This window comes from Suricata suricatta, chromosome 8 (genome assembly GCF_006229205.1).
Source record: "Suricata suricatta isolate VVHF042 chromosome 8, meerkat_22Aug2017_6uvM2_HiC, whole genome shotgun sequence".
Classification (NCBI taxonomy): Eukaryota; Metazoa; Chordata; class Mammalia; order Carnivora; family Herpestidae; genus Suricata; species Suricata suricatta.
The window spans coordinates 40,477,408-40,502,375 of NC_043707.1; the positions used below are offsets into that span (position 1 = coordinate 40,477,408).

Below are 24,968 nucleotides of genomic sequence, written 5' to 3' on the forward strand. Positions count from 1 at the left end.
TTCGGGACCGCTTGGCACACGCTTAACGTTACCTTTCTGGCGATCTGGCCTCTCTCGGGCGGAGACCGGCTCCTCAGCCCGCTGGGCTTCCCAGCGCGCCTTGCGTGCCTCTTGGCGGGAAAGCGACTCGGAGACCACACGGCCGGCCGCGATCGCGCCTCCGCGGGCGACCGTTGAAGGAAGGCGCCTGCGCGGCAGACAGAGCGCGCGCAGCGCTGTGCCAGGCTTCCCGGCGGCTGGCGCCCTCGCAGACCTTACGTAATGTATTTGTTTGTTTTCTCTCCTGTGCCTTTTGTGTTTCCATCCCTTTTTTCTATCGACCCCCAACTGCTTTTAAGTTTCTTAAAGTCTTAGTGGTGAAACAGGAGGCGGAAACGTCCGCCTGCTTATTTCTCTCAAGGCGCCCTTGAGGCGAAGTCTCGTCGGGGCTTCGTCAGGCTTGATGACCGGACGGTGAGCCGTCTCTTCTGGGACCTCCTCCAGTTGAATTGTCCGATGAAGAAAGGGGACGCGAAAACCAAAACATTAAACTTACATGGAAATACCAGTTGTGAGGGCGAAGTCAGCCTCAGCCAAAATCTGGAATATTTTCCGTTCCCCTGTTGTGGTTCCGCAGAGTAGGACAACAGGTTTTCCTCGCTAGAGCCAGGTTGACGTCAGTTCAGTAAAGGAATGTTCCTCCATTCGGTCGTTCTGAAACTGTCAATGTAAAACAAACATTAAAGATTAAAGAGTTTGGCAGGGGCCGTTTTCCTCGACGAATATCCACCTAACTGTGCAATGCGGTCAGTACGTGAACACTGCCATTGGTTGATTTATGTAAAATTTATTTACATGAAATGAATCACATACAATTTTTTTTATCCACATAAGGTTCCTTCTGACTTTACATGTAGCCAACTAGAATATTAAGGACACAAATAAGATATGAAGTTAAAGCTTGTGTTGAGTGGGGTGCCTGGGGGGTTAAGCAAAGGATTTCGGTTCAGGTCATGATCTCATGATCTGTGGGTTCAAGCCCCTTGTCAGGCTCTGGGCTGAAATGAAAGACTGGAGCCTGTTTCAGATTCTGTCTCCCTCTGTCTCACTCGCTCGCTCTCAAAAACAAATCAACATTTTTAAAAAATTAAAACAGGGGCGCCTGGGTGGCTCAGTCGGTTAAGCCTCCGGCTTCGGCTCAGATCAGAGCTCACGTTCGTGGGTTCGAGCCCCGCGTCAGGCTCTGTGCTGACAGCTAGCTCAGAGCCTGGAGCTGCTTCCGGTTCTGTGTCTCCTTCTCTCTCTGACCCTCCCCCTCTCATGCTCTGTGTCTCTCTGTATCAAAAATAAATAAAACATTAAAAAAATTAAAACATAATAATAAATAAAGCTTATATTTGTGTCCCAAGGTTGAATTAAAGAAAAGACTTTTCAGAAGATGGCCACTGCACAATTACAGAGGACTTCCATGGTATGACTTCTTGTATTTAAAAATATTTTGATGTAGCAAATTTTATTGTTTCTTGAAGCCTCAAGCTATTTTTATATTTGAAAGTTAGAGTCAAGTGTTTGAGGGTTTAATGAGATCAGGAAACTCCATGTTTTAGGAAAGGAAGATATTAGCTAAACTACTTAGCGTCCCTGGAGGACTGGGTTGGCTGTTGAGTGCATCACATTAAATCTCTGGTTCATATCCAGTTTACATCAGGCGCTAATGAATGCCGTTTTGTTGCTTTGATGAAATTCTCATTCAGAGCCATCCTGGCCAAGAAAGTGAATGTCCGTGGCTCCCAAAGATAAAATTCTCATCTTTACACTGTTCTGGTGTTCCTGTTTCCTGCACCAAGTGTAGTCAGTAACTGAAGAGAGAAGTGGTGTTGTCTGTCTTGGATTATGCATTTACAGGCGGTCAGCTTGCAAGAGGCTCTGAAGAGGATTTTTAAGCCCTTTTTGCTTTTCCCCTTTAGGCTGCTCGCCTGAAAATCACCTTCGCCTCTCAGCGCCACCCTGACTTTCTGGGCATTCTTAACCGCCTGGTTAGAAATTCTTGGAAGGACCATGCTGATACGCATTTAGATCTACCTGAAGTTTAGGAAGACATTTTTAAGAAATCTAAATAAAATGTCTTAATTTCCCTTAAATTTAGAGCGCGTTGGTGTTTCCCAGTAAGATAACAACAGAGCAGCAGTCTTTAGTGTTAGTGAAGAGGCTCCTGGCAGTGTCAGTATCCTGCATCACCTATTTGAGAGGAATATTTCCAGAATATGCTTATGGAACAAGATATCTAGATGGTAAAGTAATGTTTATTTTTTGTTTCTTTCAACTTCTTTCATGTGGATGTTAAAACTTTCTCCAAACGTGTTGTTTTTATTGTGGCTTGCTTTAAGACTGGATACATTTTGCCTAGAAATCTTTTTTAATAATAGCTTTACTGAGATAAAATTCACATGCCTGACAATTCACTCACTTCAAGTGCACAACTGAATGATTCTTCAGATATTCAGATTGGTGTGCAGCCATTACCACAGCCAGTTTTAGAACGTTTCATCCCAGAAGGAAACTCCATACCCGCTAAGTCACTCTCCCTTCCCCCAACCTCCCCAGTCCTAGGATTCCACCAAGCTGCTTTCTGTCCCTATGGCTTTGCCTTTTCTGGACATTCCCTATAAATGGAATCTTACAATATGTGGTCCTTTGTGACCAGCTTCTTTCACGTATGTTTCAAGATTCACCCATATGGTAACATGAATCAGTACTTCATTCTCTTTTATGGCTGACTAATAGTCTATCATATAGCTATACCACATTTTATTTATCTGTTCATCAGTTGGTGAATGTTTGTTTCCGTTGTTTCCATATTTTTGGCTATTGTAAATAATGCCACATTCGTGTGCACATTTTTGTGTGCACTATGGTTTTTAAAAAGTGTGTTCAATACCTTTGGAAGCACTTAATCATAAAATTCTTCCTTAGTTTCTCAAGATTAATTTCACCTGACATTACTCTTATAATGATGAAGTAGGTAGGTGAAAACATTCTATTATTTATAGCTTTGAATAGTAGTAGGATATGTTCTTGTGTTATTTTGGGGAGTAAAAATTTATACTATTTATACTACAGTAATAATTCATTACCCAGCACATAGTATGTACCTAAATTTTTGTATGCTGGGCAATATGTTAAGCATTATGTTATGTATTATAGCTTGTTAATTCATATTACAGGCCTCTGAGCTAGATATTATGCCTTTTTTTCAAATAAGGAACCTGAGACAGAGACAGAGATCTCAGTCCTTTCCATTGTATTTCCTGTTGCTTCCTTGCAGGTCTCTATCTCTCACAGCCAGTTAACTTCTTGGCCTTTTACAAGAATTTAATTGGGATGCAGGCACATGCAGATACTCTAAAACTCTTGGATAATGATAGCGTGAGAGCATTATATCTAACTTTAAGTATTCTATAGCTTTTAAAAATTACTTTTTTTTCTACCCATCAACATGTATCCTAATATTTTTTTTTATTATTATTATTTTTAATGTTTTTTATTTATTTTTGATACAGAGTGAGACAGATCATGAGAGGGGTGGGGCAGAGAGAGAAGGAGACACAGAAATGGAAGCAGGCTCCAGGCTCTGAGCTAGCTGTCAGCACAGAGCCCGATGCGGGGCTCGAACCCACGAATGTGATATTTGACCTGAGCCGAAGTCGGAGACTCAACCGACTGAGCCACCCAGGTGCCCCATATCCTAATCATTTTGATGTCATTTTATAATAAGGATAAAAAGATTATTTGTTTCCATAAAACCTTTCTTCCTTTAAATTATATTAATACCAATCATCTGGAAATTCATTGCCATTTAATAATATATCTCTAATGCACAGCTGATGAAAAAAATCTTCACTTAAAGTTCTAGTTGCTTGGGGTGTCTGGGTGGCTCAGTTGGTTAGCATTTGACTCTTGATCTCAGCTCAAGTCTTGATCACAGGATCAGGAGTTCAGCCCTGTGCTGGGCTCCACACGAGGCATGAAGCCTTCTTAAAAAAATAAAATAAAATTTCTAGTTGCTTACTGACCTTAAGTAGTTCTATATTTATATCATTTTGGTGTTTAGATCTTTGTGTCAAAATTCTGAGAGAAGATAAAAACTGTCCAGGATCTACACAGTTAGTGAAGTGGTAAGTAAAAGATTACCTAAGGATATAAAATTATTTTTCTCTTAAATCACATTTTTTTTGTACCTTGGATACCTTTCATTGTTTAACCCAATTTTAGTAATTCCCCTTTTAACATTAGATATCATTTTTATAGGTCTTTGGATCTTTGCATTAAAAGTTTTCTTTAATTTTAAAGAAATTAAAATTCTGGCTCAGTTGGTAAAGCATTTGACTTTTCATCTCGGAGTTGTAAGTTTGAGTCATATACTGGGTGTACTTTAAAAAAATTAAATCTTAGGGGTGCCTGGGTGGCTCAGTCAGTGGGGCATCTGATTCTTGGTTTCGACTCAGTTCATGATCTCACAGTTCATGAATTCTACTTCCGTGTTAAGCTCTGTGCTGATAGTGCAGGGCCTACTTGGAATTCTCTCTCTCCCTCTCTCTATGCCCCTCCTCACCTCTCTCTCACACACACACACAAAGTAAATAAGTAAACTTAAAAAATAAAATCTTAAAAAAAGGGGGGCAGAGTTTCTTTTTAAGTGAGCTCTTTACCAAATGTGGGGTTTGAACTCACAACCCTGAGATCAAGAGTTGTATGCTTCATGAACTGAGCCAGCCAGGTGCCCCAAGAAGGGAACTTTCATAGAGAAAATTTTGTATTATTTAGTAATGAGATAATATGGAGACTTATTAAAAGAATTGTTTTCTGGAAATGCATTCAGCCTAAAAATGAATATTTCATTATTTTTTAGGATGCTAGGATGCTACGATGCTTTACAAAAAAAATATGTAAGTCAATATCTCGTTACCTTTCTTCTACAACTTATACTCTATAAATGTAACAGCAATTGTCACAAAGTAAAACATTAATTTAAACTAATTTGGGCATCAGCCAGCCCAAATTACTGAAAAGTTTGAACATTTGAATATTTTAAAGACTAATCTTCAACTCAATTTAAAGCCGATCGAATTAATACTTAACAAATTTTGCCAAGCCAGCTTTAGGTGTTAACACTTAGTTATATTAATAATGCTTATTAACTTAGAAAAACTTAATGAATTAAAGTCTTCTAAAATAGATTATTAGTTTCACATGCCTTCTACAATTTTGTTTATACTAATAATTTAGTAAATTGTTTCGTCATGAGAGTTCAAAAATAAATTTTCATGTAGTCTAGGTTAAATTATAAATAAGTGAAATTTCAATTAATAAGGGTTAACTATAGACTATAAGCCTTTTTATATACTTATGTTTATATCAACATATATAAAGAAGTCCAGCTCTAAACAAAATTGTAGAAAAGATAAAATTTTATCCATGGTCACTAACCTCCCTTATTAAGGCATTAAGTATCTAATGCTCATTAAATACTGAGTGCCAGCTATGTGCTAGACACATATTCTAGGTAGGAGCTGGGTGAACTAACGTAACAAAACAAGAGACTGCCTCCTATAGTGGGAAAACAGTCAATAAAACAAGTAAATCAGATAATTTCCAACTGTGCTAAATGCCAATAAAATATTTAGGAAAAGGGTGTTGCAGGTGGAGAGGTGGGGTAACTTTAGACAGGACAGGAGCTTCTCTAAGTAGGTACCATTTAAGCTGAGACTTGATTGAGAAGAAACCAGCCACGCATTGACTTTGGGAGAGAATATTCCTGGCAGAACAGCAAATGCAAAGAGTTGAAAGAGGTTTAGAGAGTTCAAGGAACAAAAAGAGGAGAGTGTGAATGGAACGTTGGGAGCAGTAGGGGAGAAGGAGTGGCTTAGAGGGGGAGCCTAGAGAGACAGCAGGGCTAGAGCATTCAGGACTATGTAGGTGAGGAGTTTGAATTTTATTTTAGGTGCCATTTGAAGGTTTTGAGTAGAAATGTAACATCATTTGATTTATATTTTTAAATTAAAAATCAGTCTGGCTGCTCTTAAGACAATATACAGTTGAAGGAGAATAAGATTGGAATCAAGGAGAGTATTGCTTAATTTCTTAGTGCAGTACTGGTGAAAAATCACTGTGGCTTAGACCAGGAGGCAGAGAAGGAAAGAAATGAAAAGATTCAGGATATATTTGGCAGTAGAACTGATTGGACTTGTTGATGGACTGGTTGTAGAGTACAAGGAAAAGATCCAAATCAAGGGTGACTCTTAGATTTTTGTCAGATTACTTTAGTGCATGATTTCCCATGATTCTCTATTCTAATGATTTCCAAAGGCTCTTCTTTTTATTAAATGAACAGAGTCCTGAACTCTACTTCTCTTTTCAAAGTCCGTTCTTACATTGGTAAGGCTTAATGTGTTATTTCACAATATATATTTTCCTTGTAACTGGCAGAAATGCCCATGTTTGCTTAAGTCAGTGATATTAATTTCAACCTTTAGTAAGTCAATTAGAAATAGATATTTGACGGCATCTGGGTGTCTTACTCGGTAAAGCATTAGACTCTTGATTTCAGCTCAGGTCATGATCTCACGGTTGTAAGATTGAGCTCTATGTCAGGCTCAGATCTGGGTATGGAGCCTGCTTAAGAGTCTCTCTCGCTCTCTCTCTCTGCCCCTCTCCCAGCTTGTGTGTGCATGAGTCTCTCAAAAAAAAATAGATATGCGGGGGAATAGAGAAATATATCTAATGTATTGCTTTACATACATCATATTTTTGCAAGATTATTTCTTACTAGGAATAAATGTTGAAATAAAACAAAGAATTCTTATGATCCATCATGAAAAAATATTTTATGGAGTAAAAGTAAGATTTTTGTTCTTTGTTATATTTCAGCTAAGGATGGTGGTTCTAGCTGTAAGTATTTTTAAATTATATGTTCTTAAGATGTCAAATCTGGCCTTGTTTATTTAAATAACACTAAAACCATCAATTGATTATATCACTTTATTCACGCAAATGATCTATTCATTGGGGGGAAAGTAACAAATTAATATTTGGGGAGGTTATTTTGTATTTTGTCTTACTGAATCCATTTAATAGTTTAATCTAAATATCCAGTTTAGTTCTTCTTGACTACTTAGCCTTATATAACTCAATTATAAATTATTTTTAAATAGGTATACACCAACCCAGAAGACCCTCAGGTAGGTGAGCTTAGGTTAGTAAAGAGACATAGTATCTCTAAAATCTAAAAATGACATAAAATTATAATAATATCTTATGCTTGCACTTGTGCTTCAATCAATACACTTTCACATACATTTTCACATTTGAACCCCATAAAGGCTTTTTTGAGGTAAGACAAGGCTTGTATTATTATCTTTAAACAGATTAATACACTTACTACCAGAGAGACTTTGTGACTGATCCAAGGCCACTAAGCCAAAAGCCATTAGAAATAACCTAAACCTTCTGATTTCTGCTTCGATAAAATATTCTTTTTATAGAATTTTGAAAGGGATTGAATTTGACAAAAATAAGATGCTTATCTTTGCACTTTGGATATTCATTCCAATTCAGTCACATCCACCTGTTTGACAATTAAAGAATGTATTACAAGAAATGACAGGGAAAACCAAACAAAAAACAAATGGGAAAGATCTGTTGAGTGCCTACTATTATTAGGCTCTGTTCTTTGAAGCATTATATGCATTATCTCATTTATTAATCATAACTTTCATGGGGTAACTACCATTATCTTCTCCACTTTATAGATAAGGAAACCTAAGGTCAGGGTGGCAGAACAAGAATTTGGACCTAAGAAGGCCGGTTTACGATCATGGTGCTTAACCATGGCACTGTCGCTGTTATATAGTGTTTCATTCAGTCATGGAGAAGCAGCTGTTTTTAAAAAGAAAGAGTGGATCCCCATTCCTATGTGAGCTCTGAACTATAAAGAAAACAATAAAAAACAGCCTCAGGAGGGCTGGCAGTGTCTTTTCTTTGATACTCATGCTTGCAGTTAATGCGTAATTTTGTCCATGGTGACAAAAGTCATATAGGCAAATGCTGTGTATTAGTTGATTGTTTGGAAGCTAACTGTTCAAAAAATATTCATTTAGTTTCAGGTGTTTTATACAGTTGAACATTTTTTTCTTTCAGTAAAAGAGCAACCTTGTTGATTCACTAATATTCATTGAATGCTTGGTGTGCCAGACACTTTATTAAATGCTCTGCATAAATTATCTTATTTGTTAAATATTCATAACCACAATGAGATAGGTACTATTTTCAACCCCTTTTTGTTAGCTGGGGAAACTGAAACTTAGAAGGCTTAAAGGACTTGCTTCTAGTTATGGTATAGCAAGGATTTAAGCCCTGTGCTCAAGCCATTCTGCTAGAATAAGAGATAATGCTGCTCTTCTTACTGTCTGCTAAGGAGTTCCTTTCTCTGATATATATACATATATACACACACGTATACATATATGTACATATATATATGTATATATGTATGATGTATATTGCAATCAGTAGGGGAATGAACATCTAAGACTGAAGCCCCAAATCCCAAACCAAGAGAATTACTAGGATTTGAAGGTTTCAGGGGACCAATAAGGATTAACATGGCAGAAAAATTATTAAATCAGCATTAAGAGTCATACAAAAACTGTATATAGCTACTTGGCTGCCTGTACAGTAAATCGGATACATAACTGCAATGTTTTCTATTTAAGACAATTTCAGAATGTTACCAATTTAAGTTCAAGTACACTAATAATGGACCAATCATGGATTTCATAAGGTATGGTTTTATAGTTTTCTTTTTGTATTACAGATTAACACTTATTCATATTAATACTATATTGCTAAGCTTCAGCATTAATTCTGAAATGTCTCAAACACCCCCAATTACCTGTCAAGAAGTGGCTGTAAAAATATCATGCTAGTAGCTGCAAGCCCAGATTCTGTAGCTAATTATATACTATTTTAATTGTGAAACAGAGCCAAATGTAGGAAAGTTATTGTATGCTTGAGTGATTAGAAATGTAATTAAAATCCATCACTGTTTCCTTTAAACACCTTATATAAAATGCATGTTAAATAAAAATATTAGTTTATACACTTATTAATAATGATATTTTTAATAATAGTGACATTAAAACACATTTTATGGTAACTTTCAACTTAGAAACTTAATGCTATAATAGGAATAAGAATCTCAAATAGTAAAATATGAAGTTATTAGAAGCCATAGGTGTCATAAAAGAAATTAATGTGTGATTCTCTTGTAGCAAAAACCAAAATAGTGATTCCAGCATGTCATTTGCTGACATCAAGAAAGCAAGTATTCTTCTCATCCGCAAGATTTATATTCTAATGCAAAATCTGGGACCTTTGCCTAATGATGTTTGTTTGACCATGAAACTTTTTTATTATGACGAAGGTACTATTTATAATACATCCTCTTTGTATTTGTATGTTTTAGAATTGAAACAATTGTTTTCCATCCTAAATTATTTTAAGACCTAAATTGTAATGTATTTTTTGAAATGATAAAATTTTCATTGAATATCAGTTTTTGAAAAAGAAAGATTGGGGGCGCCTGGGCGGCTCAGCCAGTTAAGCGTCCGACTTTGGCTCAAGTCATGAACTCATGATTCATGGGTTTGAGCCTTGTGTCAGACTCTGAGCTATCAGCACAGCCTGCTTCAGGTTCTGTGTCTCTTCTCTCTCTGTCCCTACCCCACTTGCACTCTGTCTCTCTCTATCTCAAAAATAAATAAACATTAAAAAATTAAAAAAAAAAGAAAGATTAGAAAGAATAGACTTTCAAATGTACATAAGCTTCTCCAGTGATATGAACACATCCATACAAGGTACAAACTCACTCGTAATTAAAGAAATAAAACAGTGAGCTGCTCCTTTTCACTTACCAGAGCAGTAAAACTTGTAAACTATTTCTTGGCAAGGGTGTGGGGTAAAGTCAGCACCTTTATAAATTCTTGAGGGAATGTATATAGGTGCAAGATTTTTAGAGGACATTTTGGCAGTATCAAATTTTTGGATGTGCATTCTCTTTAATCCAGAAATTCTATAGCTAGAAAAATATCTTGGGAATATACTTAACACGAACATGCAATGTTATATACTTACAGGGATACCATGCAAGCTATTATAAAGAATGTGCTGGGGCAGGGAGGGGGCGGCGCCTGGGTGGCTCAGTCAGATAAGCATCTGACTCTTGGTTTTGGCTCAGGTCATGATCTCACATGAGTTCAAGCCCCACATTGAGCTCTGTGCTGACAGCATGGGGCCTGCTTGGGATTCTTTCTCTCTCCCTCTCTCCATCTCCACTTGCGCTGTCTCTGTCTCTCTCAAAATAAGTAATAAACTTTAAAAAAAAGAATGTGCTGATTAAGTTAATTTATCCAAGAAATAACACAAATGGATTAAAAAGAAAGGTTAAAAACAGCTAGGTAAAGAACGGTAAGATCTTATTTGTGTTTTGTTAAGAATATACATATATGTGAAATATATATTTTACATGTATAATATCTTCCAGAAGAACATAAAGCAACAATGGTAATAATTAATATTTATTGAATACTTACAATGTTCTAGTTTGAGTATTTTATATACTTTAATTCATCTAATACCCACAATGACCCTAGGAGTAGGTACTATTATTTTCCCCATTTCACAGATGAGAAAACCAAGTCAAGGATGATAAATAATTTTATTCAAAGTTATGCAGCCAGTCAAGTGAAGAAGGAAAAAAAGGTTGCCTTTCTATACTATTTGAAATGTCTTCAGTTTTTATATATTAATATTACATTATGTTCTCTACAATTTCATTAACTTCATACTTTTTGCAGTTACACCCCCAGATTACCAGCCTCCTGGTTTTAAGGATGGTGATTGTGAAGGAGTGATATTTGAAGGGGAGCCTATGTACTTAAATGTGGGAGAAGTTTCAACACCTTTTCACACCTTCAAAGTAAAAGTGACTACTGAAAAAGAACGAATGGAAAATATTGATTCAGCTATTTTATCACCAAAACAATTAAAAACACCACTTCAGAAAATTCTCATGGACAAAGATGACCTAGAAGATAAACAGGAGCAGTATATAAATGTCAGTACATTTTAAAGAGTTCTAAAGTACCATAGTAACAAATGTTTCACTCAATTCTAAAGACTAATAGTTCTCATTAATATTTTTATAAATTTGTATTATAATCATAAACTCAAAGTTGGTATGGACCATAGGAAGATATAGGCTTTTCATTTTAAGACTTTTTGTCTTGGTGCAAACATTATTCTCAGAAATTTAAAGCACAGCTATTCTGGGGCTCCTGGGCTGCTCAGTCGGTTAAGAGTCTGACTTCAGCTCAGGTCATGATCTCCGGCTCATGAGTTCAAGCTCAGCGTCGGGCTCTGTGCTGACAGCTCGGAGCCTGGAGTCTGCTTCAGATTCTGTGTCTCTGTCTCTCTCTGTCTTTCCCCTGCTCATGCTGTCTCTCTCTCCTTTAAAAATAAACATTTTTTTAAAAAAAGCACAACAATTCTGATTGAAGTCCTGGAAGCCCAGCCACCAGCCACCTCAACTACCCTCGTAGGGGACTCTGAGGAAACCCCTTGGTCTGGAGCATAATTTGCAAACCACTGAAATACTCCCATCTCCCAACTAATGTTGGAATCCTTCCTACTGCACCCTTACTAGATGGTCATATAAACCTGTGCTTGAATTCCTTGGGGGCCTGCAAAGTCACTGTCCTAAAGCAGGCTAGCAGTTCCTGGAAGGCAGGAAAAGTGTCATTCATCTTTAGACTCCTCCCGTGCCTACCAGCACTTAGGTTTACTGAGTCCCTTCTCGGTTTTGGTTGAATAGAAGTAGAAAAAAGGCTTCTTTTTATTTTTGCCTTACTCCCAGAAAATCTTTTGCATTAACAGGATTGTTTTATAATGTAATCATTGTTGTTTTGTCTTATTTTATTCCAAATTATGACATATATAGAGACTGATTTTTGTGATTTAGGCTCTGCCACATCCTTACAAATAGAAAATTCAGTTTTTAAACAGTTTAGTCAAAGAAGAAGTCTTCTCAAAACCTAAATCCCAGTCTCACTGTATAAACAATAATGCTTGGATTTATGTAGCATTCTTTAAAATATTTAAAGCTCTTTGACATATGTTACACACACACAATTATAAAGTAGACATTAAGCTTGTTGTTATTTCTACCATACCATGACTGGTCTTATTCTTCACTAACTTTCCGAAGAGGGTTGGGGCATAATCAGAGTGTATGCTAACACATGTGTAGAAATTACAAGATACAGAAATGGTACTTGTGTGAACATGTCTAATTCAGTGGCCTCTGACAATAGTAAGAACTAATGATTCTTACAGCCATTATGTATTTTTTAGAAAGTTGTATATTTCTCCTTAAAGCAATCCTACAAGATAATGTAGTCATTTTTACTTTGTCTGGATAAATGTAGTACCTTGTTATAGAAATTTTAGGACTTGATTTCTAGCAAGCATAAGGTAGTTGTAGTGTTATGCTATATTTAACCTTCATAAAACAAAGTTTTTCATAAACACCAGTTTTAATTTCTTTTTAAAATGTGTCCATTTTTTTCTTAATGTAATTACATAGGATGATTTTGACACTGAAACTAAAATGGAAGAGCAGAAAAAAAACCCTGAATCTTCTGAACTTGTAGGTAAGAAGTTAATGAAAATGTAGATTAATTCACTTCCAATTTAATTTTATTCAATTTTAACTCTTTTTTTTTTTAAGCAGAATCAAGTTTAGTTTGTGAGGAAGATGAAATTATGAGGTCTAAGGAAAATCTAGATCTTTCTCATTCTCAGGTATAAATTTGATAATTCATCTCACTTTTAACTTGTTTTTTTTCCAAAAAGACTTGCTTATATAGTTGTTTATTATTTTTCAGGTTTTGTTATTATATTCAAGTTCTTTTAGGATAAAATTAGGTCTTAAGAATGCTTTTTAACAAAATTTGAAAAGTATATGTTGAAAAGTTTTGAATTTTTGTGGATTTGTTTAGTAGTAAACCTTTAAATACTGTTCATAGAATCTCAGAATTTCAGCTAGACAGAATCTGAAGCAACTATTGTACCACCTTTTGTGCTTACAAATGGAGCCTATAATACACTTTTGCTGCCCTGAGAAGACATGTTTAATTTTGTTTTCCATTGACAGTAAAATCTTGATATAACATTTAGATAAAAAGAACTTGAAAATAATGGCACTGATTATTGTCCACCTTCCTCTGCACATCTCCTTTCTCTATTGAGGGTAAACTAAAGTTCTTATCTTCTAGAAGAGTAGTTTAGTGCCTAATGATCATTTGGGACTTTTTCAGTTCAGTGAATTGTACACAGTGTCAGGTTCACTTTTTTTTTTTTCCAAATAGTTTATTGTCAAATTGGTTTCCATATAACACCCAGTGCTCTTCCCCACAAGTGCCCTCCTCCATCACCACCACCTCTTTTCCCTCCCTCCCCCTTCCCCTTCAACCCTCAGTTTGTTTTCTGTATTCAATAGTTTTTCAAGTTTTACGTCCCTCTCTCTCTCCCCAACTCTCTTTCCCTCTTCCCCTCCCCTGGTCCTCCATTAGGTTTCTCCTGTTCTCCTGTTAGACCTATAAGTGCAAACATATGGTATCTGTCCTTCTCCGCCTGACTTATTTTGCTTAGCATGACACCCTCGAGGTCCATCCACTTTGCTACAAATGGCCAGATTTCATTCTTTCTCATTGCCATGTAGTACTCCATTGTATATATATACCACAATTTTGATCCACTCATCCGGTGATGGACATTTAGGCTCTTTCCATGATTTGGCTATTGTTGACAGTGCTGCTATGAACATTGGGGTACATGTGCTCCTATGCATCATCAGATTCACTTCTTTACCTTTACACTTTTTGTGACAGTAAGAACCACTCAAAATTATTGGTTTTCATTAACATAATACTCTAGATTTTATGTTACTGAATTTTAGAGCCCTAGTATTATGTTATGGAGAGATTTTATTACATTAATGATTTTGTGTAATTATTTTCTTTTCTAGGTTGAACAGTTAGTCAGTAAAACATCTGAACTTGAGGTGTCTGAAAGCAAAACAAGAAGTGGAAAAATCTTTCAGAATAAAATGGTAAATGTATCTTTAGATTTGTTTTCCATTGTAACCTTGTAATTTTTCCCCAATGTGAGTTTATTTTGCTTCTTAATCCTTTCTTTATTGGACCAGTATTTAGTAAGCGACTATTATGAGTCAGGTACTTTACTAGGTGCTGGAGGTATAAATGAATAACATATTGTTCCTATGCTTAGCTTAAAGTTTAGTCCTTGTTGGTCAACAAGCAGTGACATGGGACCATGGTAGCAGTCTGAGTGGGCTACATGGAGGCACAAAGGAAAGAATGGTTAATTTGATTGAAGGTACATGAAAGAATTCAGGAAAGGCTTTTAGAAATAACAGTGTCATCCAGCCTCCCAAGGAGATTTCCTAGAATGCCAAAATATTCTCATGTTCTAGCTTGTAAATGGATTGTCTTATTAATAAGACATTAAAAACGAATGTTTTGTATATATTTTGCATAAAAGGAATCTCATGTTTTTAAGGGAAAAACCCACTGCATTTTTTAGTTTTCTGTTTTTACTAAATGGAAATTTATATTTTATTCAGAGGCAACAAAAAAGCATTCTATAAAATATTATATCCAAACTGGGGAAACAAATAGCACCCTCTGACAGTATACTGACATTTCTTCCCAACTCCTCACTCAGTAGCGTGACAGTGGATGTGATGAGAGTACTCACAGCATGGAAACCTGCAAACACTTCGTGGTTGTTAAACATTCACCAGCACACCATTGATTGTAGTGCCATTTTTAGGCGTCCTTTTTTCTACATTCAAAAAAAAAGTTTTTCTTTATTTTTTTAGTAGTCTCTTCCTCCAACTTGGGGCTCAAACTCATGACCCCAAGATCAAGATTCACTTGCGCTTCCAACTGAGCCAACTAGGTGCCCCGTTTTCCACATTCTCAGTAAGGAGTTAAAGCTGGCAGAAGGCAACATTCAAACTAACATGCTGTTGAAAGAAAAGACAAAAAGTTTCAAAAGTTAATACCACTAGCAACAAAATTGTCTTCTAAGCAGCTTTTACTTAGGATGAGTATCCTTTATTAGGGTATAGAGAGAAAAGCAAGAATTTAAAAAAAATTAGGGAGTACTCCTTTATAATGTGACATTAAGACACTTTGGGAACATAAATTCACTTCTAAAATTGCCCATGTTGGGGCGCCTGAGTAGTTCAGTCGGTTAACTGTCCAACTTCGATTCAGGTCATTATCTCTCATTTTGTGAGTTTGAGCCCCAAATCAGGCACTGTATTGACAGCTTGGAGCCTAGAGCCTGCTTCAGATTCTGTGCCTCCCTCTTTCTCTCTGCCCCTCCCTCCCTTTTACTCTGTCACTCTTTCTCTCTCAAAAATAATTAGATTAAAAAATAAGAAGAAGAAACAAAATTGCCCATGTTTTTGTATTAGAACTCTCTGCCAAAGTATTGCTGATTTTGCGAATCATGACTAGGAGCACCTGGGTGGCCCAGTCGGTTAAGCGTCCAACTTCGGCTCAGGTCATGACCTTCCTTCCGGTTCATAGGTTTGAGCCCTGTGTCGGGCTCTGTGCTGACAGCTCAGAGCCTGGAGCCTGCTTTAGATTCTGTGTCTCCCTCTCTCTCTCTGCTCTTCCCTGACTCATGCTCTGTTTCTGTCTCATTAATAAATAGATATTTAAAGTTTTTTTAAAATGAGAGAGAATCATGACTGAATTATTGTTAGAAAAGGGCAAAAAATGAAAATATTTAATGGTATATACACTAATGAAGTTATATTAAAGTACATTTTCCGCGTCAGAAAATATTTCTGACGGCGCCTGGATGGCTCAGTCGGTTGGGCATCCATCTACAGCTCAGGTCATGATCTCACGGCCCATGAGTTTGAGCCCTGCAGCAGGCTCTGTGCTGACATTTCTCTCAAAAATGAATAAATGTTAAAAAATTTTTTTAAACAAAGTGTCTTTTTAGAGAATAGTAATATAACAGCTAACAATTTGTCATCATCTGATACTCATTTTAAAAACTGCATAGATAGGGGCATCTAGGTGCTTCAGTCAGTTGAGCATCAACTTTTTTTTTGTAAAAGAGACAGAGCAAGAGAGGGGAAGGGGCAGAGAGAGAAGGAGACACAGAATCCAAAGCAGGCTCCAGGCTCTGGGCTTGAATCCACGAAATGTGAGATCATGACCTGAGTCAAAGTCGGACGCTTAACTGACTGAGCCACCCAGGTGTCCCGAGAATTGACTCTTGGATTTTGGCTTGGATTGTGATCCCAAGTACACGGACAGAGCTCTGTATTGCTCCATGCTCAGGATTCTGTCTCTCCCCTTGCCCCTCACCCCAGCTCACACACTATCTTTCTCTCTCTCTCTCTGTCAAATAAAAATAAAAATAAAAATAAAAACTGCATACATAGCATTATTTACAATATCCAAAGGTGGAAAAAACCTAAATATCCATCAACAGACAAATGGATAAACAAAATGTAGTATATCGGTCAATGGAATATTATTCAGCCATGAAAAGGAATGAAGTACCCATACATGCTTCAACCTAGATAAACCTTGAAAACATGCTAAATGAAAGAAACCAGTCATAAAAGTCCACATATTGTATGATTCTACTCATATAAAAATCCAGAGTAGGGATTTTTATAGAGACAGAAAGTCTTTTTTTTTTATTTTTGAGAGATAGAGACAGTGCGTGTGAGCAGGGGAAGGTCAGAGAGAGAGAAGATACAGAATCTGGAGCAGGCTCCAGGCTCTGAGCTAGCTGTCAGCACAGAGCCCAACACGGAGCTCGAACCTACAAACTGTGAGATCATGACCTGACCTGAAGTCAGACACTTAACCGACTGAGCCACCCAGGCGTCCCAGAGACAGAAAGTCTTAGAGCTAGTGGGAGAAAGGGGGAAATGGAAGAGATTGCTATCCTCTACATTGAAAGAACCCAGGTATTTTATCTTAGTCGGAAATAGGTACATTATGTATAATTTTAAAAAGAATGAAGAGAAGGAAGGAACAAACCAACCAACCTCAGGGTTTCTTTTTGGAGTGATGAAAGTATTCTAAAATTGACTGCAGTGATGATTGCACAACTGTGAATATAATTAAAGTTATTGCACTGTATGCCTTCTAAAATAGATGAACTGTATGGTATCTCAATTATACCTCGGGAAAGCTTTTTGTTTAAAACCGCATATAGTTGCCTGTTGTTTTTCAAGTGTTGGTTATTCTTTGAGAAGTAACCAATTGGTGATTATTCTATCTTTGTGGAGGCTAATGGAAATCAACCAGCAAAATCTTCTAAAGAAAATCAGAAGAGAAATCACCTAAAATCTGGGAAAACAGTAAGTTTTCTGATAATTTACAAGTTGAATAAATTTGCAGGTATCAGACTATAATTATTAATAATAGATTAAATTTTAAATGCTAAATGTGATATTATCCCTAGATATTACCTTAGAATATTGACATCCAAATCTTGTTTATAAAAAATTGGCTCTAAAAACTGATGTGATTTTAAAATAAGATGTGCTATGGTTGTTTATTAATTTTTTCTGTGTAAATACTTACTGATTTCATCAATGATTTGAAGTAGTTGGAGAATCTATAAAATAAATAATAATCAGTGTGTCCAGAAAAATATGAATAGAATGAGAAAATTTACTATGAATAAGTATGAGTAGAATGAGAAAATACAAGATTATTTAGGCCATTTTATTTATGGAGAGCTAAAATTGGGCCACAAATTTGATAGGAGTTTCCTAGAGATCAAAAATGAAGTAGAAATAAGATAAATTATCAAATCAACTTATTCTCTAAACATATAGCATCTCCCCTCAGTACCTTAGGGGAAATAAAATTTGCCTGACCTAGATTTTTTAACAGTTGTTTCATATTTGGGACCTTATTGTACCTAATCAGATCATCTGTTTGTCATTTCTGAGATAAATATTTGTATTTTCAACTAGAACTTACAGTATTATTAGTAGGTTAAAATTAGACAACTGAATATATAAGACTGCTTTAAAAGGGGTAATCTCAAAAATACAGTTAATAGTATTTTTAATTTATGTAGCTTAAGAAGGGAATGAAATAACCTGACCATTAATATATTAAGTTGTCTGACTTTTCCCAATGTATTAAGCCTTGATTTTTTTTCAAAATCATTCAGTTTGTATCATTAGTGAGGTGTTTTTTTTTTTTTTCCCAGAAAAATCAAAGTTGAGTAACTCAGGAATACTTTTAGGAATTTCTTTAATTTGTCCTGTTCATTCAAGAGTATGCATTGAATGTCTATATCAGGTACTGCTAAGTATCAGGAATACAAAAAGAAAACATGATTTAAATCTGACATGGTGCCAAGGTAGAATGTTTCTCTATCTACAGCTCATTTTTAAATCTTTTTCCTCTTATCCCCCCAAATATTTTGAGGACAGAATGTTAGAGCTATCTTTCTGACTTCTCCAACAGCCCTAACAAAGACCTTACACTTTGCAAGCAGGCACTATCAGCGGCCATCAGAAGATAGAAATATATCAGTAATAAGATTTACCCTCCTTAAAAAAAAAATTTATTTCTAAGAGATCTTTACACCCAGTGCGGGTTTCGAATTCACAACCCCAAGATCAAGAGCTGCATGTTCCTTGCACTGAGCCAGCCGGGTGTCCCAAATTTACCCTCCTTTAAAAGAGCTCAGACATTCTATCTTAGTAGGAAATAGTTATACTACATATACTTTCAAAAAGAAATAAGGCAAGGAAGGAGCAAACAAACCTCAGAAATGTGAAAAATAGAAAATAAAAGGCATGTAAACTGGAACGTATCCTTAGTAGTTATTTTCTTTTGACAGGTCCTTCATCACTTTGGTGCTTCTAGTCAAGAGCCAGTGCCAAAAAGAAGAAAGTTTAGTGAACCAAAGGAACATATATGAAAATTAATTCTGTTGCATGTTTGCGACGTTCTCAACATTTAAACTAAAGGACACTCTATTACTGTTTTAACGTGTATTTGCCCTACCTGTGAAAACTTATATGTAGTCTTAAGCAGTTAGTACACAAAAATGAATGTTTAGGTGACTATCATATTATGAGACAATACAAGAGAACTTTTGAATAAAACCAAAAGTACCAATGTCATAATTGATTTTGTTCATTACCTGTTCAGTATTGATCTATCTTCCATTTTGATGGACACTGCCTTTAAGTGTATATTAACTTCTGTGTCAGTTTTAAAAACAAATAATATTTATTTTGGTAGGAATTTACTTTTTAACTTATGTTAAAACTGTACCACTTATCTGTCTGTCACTGTGTCGTTAAAACCACATTCTTCAGTACTTTGAGTACTGAATAGAGTGCATTAACATGGTAATATATAACATACCTTTAAAAATTGGTTATCTTTTTAACTTTTTTTTTAACTTGAAGACAAAAATGAGGATTGATTTTTAAGGTCTGGCATTTTTGGCAGCATAAATAAAATATTGTTCAGCATCTAGACTCTTTCATGACTTTTTATTTAGCAGAAAATGTTTAGGCACTAATTTTGTAATCATTTTGGTAGATGAAACTTTGCAAGAGTTGAGCACACTTCCCAGAATCCTTGAGCAGTAGTATGAAAGATACTGTGCTTTTAGTGAGAACTCTGGGACCTGGCTGCAGCTTTAGCCATTTCCTTTGCCTTGGAAAAGAAAGACTTAACACTTGGTCCGTTTTTAGCAGCCATATTATAAAACATACATTAGCTATGGATTTGCCAGTAACAAGCGCTAACAGAGAAGGTTGTGGTGTATGCTCTGGTTGAAACGTACCTATCCTGCTTCATGTAAACCACATAAATGTACATGAACGGACCCAAATCAGGTTTTTCTAGAATAGGGAGGTTAGGGACAAGCTCATTGTCGAAAACAACCAATTTTAAAATGTTTAATTTTTCTTAGCTTTTTTGGATCCCAACACATCTCACCCAATGGTCCTAGAATACACTGCTACAGATAACACTCAAACTAGAGATTGACCAACAAAAACCTTTGTTGATTGGCAGCCGGCGCTAGCTCACTGAACGATTTGATTGGACGATTTAATGGGGGTGGGGATCGCAGCTCCCTTTCCTCTCTTCTACCAAGGTTACTTCATTGGATTGACCAGCTGTCAGGTTGACCCAAACCTGCCTCCTTTTGGTGGTGTTTGTCGGGATCGCAACACAATAGCCCGAGGAGAGCCTCCCCTCGTAAGCTCCGATTGGCTGGGCTCAACCTTGGCGGTTTCTGATTGGTCCCATGAAGAAACACCAAGGTAGGTTGCCTAGCGATCCTGAGGAAGCTGATGTGGTATTCCTTCTCTGCATCGAAGGATCAGGAAGTTTGTGCTCTCTACGTGGCTGAGAAGTTTTTCTACCTACTAGGACGGGGGGGAAGAGGGGGAACAGGTGTCCCCCTAAAATAGAGCGCAAGCTGCAGCCTGCATTGGGCCGTAACCCAGGAGTAACGTCAGGTAAGCAACGGAGGATATATACATTTCCTAACGTCCAAAAACAGCCTCCAGATTTTTTATTTTATGGGGAGAGGGAGGTTCTTATTTAGTTAGTTTGCGGCCACTTTTTGGGGTCTTTGTTTTATTTTGTTTGCAAATAAGCTTTTTAACTTGTAAATGTCCAGGGGGTGTTAGTTCCTCAAAATTCTCCTTAATTTTTTTTTTTTTCTCTGAAGACTTAAAGTTTCTTGGGTTGGGTTAGGAAATAAACCCTATTCACAGTGTCAAATACGGTTAATGCCTGTAAGCATTTATTTTATTTTTTTCCTCCTTCACTCTTCTTCCTGCGTCCCAAGACTTATATTTGAAATATAGCTTTGTATAAAGAACCCCTTATAAGTCACTTCACTTGTACTCCTATTAAAAATGTTCACATGCATTTCTGAGTATTCATTTTAATCAGTATATATTTATTGAGCAGTTACAACGTTAAAGACATTGGGCTAGTTGCTATGGAGACTATAAAAACCCAAGAAGACCATATCCCTGCCCTCAAGAAGTTTACAGTTGAGAGACAGCCATACCAAAAGAAAGACTATAATAAATACTGTAAAGGATGTAAGTATAAATAAAGTTCTGTGAAAGTACAGCTGAGAGAGAGACCAATTCTGGCCATGGGACATACATGGGTGATGGAGGAGGAGATTCACTTAAGGCTTTACCAGGGTCCTTGGTAGGCCTTCGAAGAGTGGCTAGAATATAGAGAGGAAGGGAAAAGGGAGAGAACACCAATATATACAAAGGAGGAGAGGTAGCCGCATGAGACGTGTTTGAGAAATGGTTTGTTAACCGCACATACCAGAGCAGTAACGGGAAACGTCGCTAGAAGGTAGAACGGGGTACACAGAGGCTCATGGATGCATTCTTTTGGTCTTCAAAAAGATATTCTTTTAAATGATTGCAAATTAAAAATATTTGTTGTGTATCTTAAAAACTGATGTTTAGATTTATTTAAAATAAAGTAGGCTAATTTTAAACTTTATCACAGATGTTTAGTGCAGTTTTTCTTGCCTGTAGATTTTTAAAATATCTGCAGTGTATGGTATAAAAGGGCACATGGTTTTATTTTTTTGTGATTGAGAAAGAATTGGTTAGTCTTTTAATATTCTCTTGCTGGTACCTTTTGCTGGTGGCCGTTTGCAAGATGGCTAGCTAGGGGTAGAGAGGAAAGTTTTCTGGCTACATGGAATTATTACACGTGACCTTCTGAGCGTTATTCTGTAGCTGTGATTTCAAAAGCGAGCGCATGAAGTGAGTTATTAAGTTATGGGAAGAAAATATGAGAATAATATTTCTATTTAGTGTTTCACATTTTCTTACTTTCTCTTTTGTGTATTATAATGTGCCATTGAATGCCTATCCAAATTACATATAAATTACTATGTGCATTTGGGGCCTGGAGGCTCACAGTGTTCACGCTGTCCCATATTATTGAACTTGGGGAGGATCCATTTTGCAAAAGAGGAATTACAAGGATGGATATATATACTCCTGGGTTATAGATTATGTACATAAAATAGGCAGATTTAAAAGATAATCATTTCTACCAGTCTTTAAAATTCCTGATTTGATTTTTCTGTCAGTGCCTTCTGTGTACTTTGGAAAAGATTGTGTTAACCTAATTTTTCTGGTCATTATTCATTCCTTTATTTAAGTTTGTATGTATTTCATATTTGTATACATTGGTAGTAGGTTTATATGAATATGTATATTTTTATTTACAGAAGCACACACATAGATATTTTTTCATCACCCCCTCCAGAAACAAGGGAGAATGACCACTTTAACTCACCGGGCCCGTCGCACCGAAGTAGGCAAGAACTCTGAAAAGAAAGTGGAAAGTGAGGAAGACACTAATCAAGACAAGAGTCCAGACAGTGACTCTGGTGACTCTAAGGATATTCGCCTCACCCTTATGGAAGAAGTATTGCTCCTGGGACTAAAAGATAAAGAGGTAATGCAGTTGGGTTTGCTGGCCAGTCTCAAAGACCCTTGAATGTCAGAATGCTTTTAGGAAGAAATCTGACAGAATTTTTCATTAATGCTAAGTTGGCCTTAGAATTGTACTCTAGCCACCTGAGGGATGGGGGAGTTTGGGGAGGATAAAATCCAGAAGTATAATTACTTGAAGTGTAATTTAATTACAAAATTACTCCAAAATCTTGGAAGATACAAGAGGGAATCTAACACAAGATAAACTTTCTGGATGTGTAATTCCCCAGTGAGGTTGAAGGTGAAAGAGAAATAACTTCCTGTTAAACTGAGCAGACCTACACAGTGAGGTCGTCGTGAGCTGTGGGTAGGAAAATCTTTTAAACGACAAGACAAGGAACACGTATAATGAGCTGTTTTACAAAAATAAACAGTGGCTAGGTTTCTTACCGTACGGTAGAAATAACTTTTTTATTCTATTCTGTGGATCTTTAGAAGTTAAATATCAACAACTGATAAGGAATATTTTAATTTTAGAAAATATTTTTAAATTCATTGCAGTTTTTTCTGTTTTCCCTTACTAATAGAACATTTTATAATTGAATTAGTCTTGCGATAGCAAGTCTTATGGTATGTATTTGTGGTATACATGTGTTGGCTTTCCTGTTAGTAGTATATGTTATCTTTCATTTGTAATTTAAGGGGCTTTTTTTTGTTTTTTGGGGGCTTTTTTGTTTTTTTTGAAAGAGAGAGAATGGAGAAGGGGCAGAAGAAGAGAGAGGATCCCAAGCAGGTTCCATGCCCAGCACAGAGCCTGATGCAGGGCTCATCTCACCACCGTGAGATCATTGACGTGAGCTAAAATCGAGAGCGGGACGCTGGTCGGACGGACCCACCCAAGTACCTCTGTGACTTAACTTTTCACTGCGCTTCACTTTTTTCCCTCATGAAGAGGTTATGGAGAAATATAAATGCTATATTTTAAGCAATCTACTTCCTTTCCAAGAAAGTCTTTAGTAAATACAATAATTGTAATAAAGGCACATTTATTATTGGCCTCTGTTTTGAAACTTAGCAAGTTAAAATGCTACTTTACATTAAAAAATACTAAATTTGAGGGCACCTGGGTGGCTCAGTTGGTTAAGTGGCTGCCTTTGGCTCTGGTCATGATCTCACAGTTTGTGAGTTCGAGCCCCACATCAGTCCCTCTGCTGTCAGCACAGAGCCTGCTTCAGATCCTCTGTCTCCCTCTCTCTCTGACCCTGCCCTGCTTGATCCCTCTCTCAAAAATAAATGAATAAAAAAATAATAATAATAAATGAATAAACTTAAAATACTAAATTTGGCTTTGATAATTGTCCTTAGCTAGTAATGAGTTAGCTACATACATCTAATAACATCTGTTCTTTTCTGCACTGATTCCTCAATTTGGGATTACCTTTGTTTTGTTTTTTCCTTAAGCGTATATTTATTTATTTTTAGAGAGAGTGTGCAAGTGGGGGACAGAGAGAGGAAGAGAGAGAAAATCCCAAGCAGGCTCTGCACTCTAGGGCTCAAATCCACAAATCATATGATCATGACACGAGCCAAAGTTGGACCCTTAACTCTCTGAGCCACCCAGCTGCCCCCATTTTCTTTTCTTTACCACTTTTTCTTTCTGTTTTTTGTCACATCAAATTACCACCTTGAGCAAAACTTATGAGACTTGTTATAGCTTGTGTATTGTTAAAACTAATATAGAGATATGCACATATATACTTGACCAAGACACAGATATATCAGAAAATCTTGCTCACAAGCATATTTTTCTGTTTGCTGAGAAAGTTGATGAAGCTCTAGTTTTATAAAAATCAAACAAATGAAAACACAAAACTGATTTTCCAAGAGAATAGGAGAGTAGGTCTGAAGATTAGGCAGTATAAATACTGTTTTAAGATGTTTATACAGCACCCGGGAAACATTCACTGACTGTGGAAGGAGCATATATTAGAACTAAAAAGCCATTTGGTTGTTTTACTTTTGAGTAGGAATGATTAATTTCCTGCTGACCTTAGAGACTAGGATTTTTGTTTCTGTTTTGTAGAGAATCTAACTTTGGACTTCTCTGTGTGTTTTTAAGTGTCTAATAATTAATATAAATTTAAGGAAATAGAATAAAAAATAAAGGAACTCTGGCAAGATTCAAAGATGAGCAGATAACAAGTAACTTTTTGAGTCATTCTAATTTTATTTTGAAAATAGTTGATAAATTATGTTTTTACCTTTCATTTGGCTCACGAAAACAAGAAGTGACAAATCCTTAGGTGTAAATAAATAGGAGAGGTCAAAC

General features: G+C 36.4%; 2 protein-coding genes and 1 long non-coding RNA gene across 9 annotated transcripts in view; 2 read left to right on the forward strand and 1 right to left on the reverse strand.

The window, feature by feature from the left end:
- The first annotated feature begins 141 nt into the window (after positions 1–141).
- HORMAD1 (HORMA domain containing 1) lies at positions 142–19,673 on the forward strand. Of its 2 annotated transcripts, XM_029946705.1 has the most exons (15): positions 142–258; positions 1,389–1,450; positions 2,126–2,270; positions 4,091–4,154; positions 4,889–4,925; positions 6,907–6,927; positions 7,191–7,217; positions 8,751–8,818; positions 9,309–9,460; positions 10,893–11,152; positions 12,680–12,746; positions 12,827–12,897; positions 14,123–14,206; positions 17,450–17,521; positions 19,027–19,673. In XM_029946705.1, the coding sequence occupies exons 2-15, from the start codon at positions 1,418–1,420 to the stop codon at positions 19,105–19,107; spliced, it is 1,182 nt and encodes a 393-aa protein (XP_029802565.1). In that variant the 5' UTR covers positions 142–258; positions 1,389–1,417; the 3' UTR covers positions 19,108–19,673. The 2 variants fall into 2 exon arrangements, with proteins under 2 accessions (XP_029802565.1, XP_029802566.1); XM_029946706.1 differs by lacking the exon at positions 6,907–6,927.
- Positions 14,713–20,355, reverse strand: LOC115298230. Of its 2 annotated transcripts, XR_003911674.1 has the most exons (4): positions 20,204–20,355; positions 18,951–19,048; positions 17,748–17,781; positions 14,713–15,145 (listed from the first exon to the last, which is right to left on the reverse strand). It is a non-coding gene; the product is annotated as an uncharacterized LOC115298230 (long non-coding RNA). The 2 variants fall into 2 exon arrangements; XR_003911675.1 differs by lacking the exon at positions 17,748–17,781.
- Positions 20,344–24,968, forward strand: part of GOLPH3L (golgi phosphoprotein 3 like) — a 32,457-nt gene continuing 27,832 nt past the window's right edge. The window contains exons 1-3 of one of the 5 annotated variants that reach the window (XM_029946717.1): positions 20,481–20,668; positions 21,129–21,265; positions 22,432–22,661. In XM_029946717.1, the coding sequence (XP_029802577.1) occupies positions 22,482–22,661 (180 nt within the window). In that variant the 5' untranslated portion in view covers positions 20,481–20,668; positions 21,129–21,265; positions 22,432–22,481. The other 4 variants (XM_029946718.1, XM_029946719.1, XM_029946715.1 and 1 more) reach the window with 4 other exon arrangements.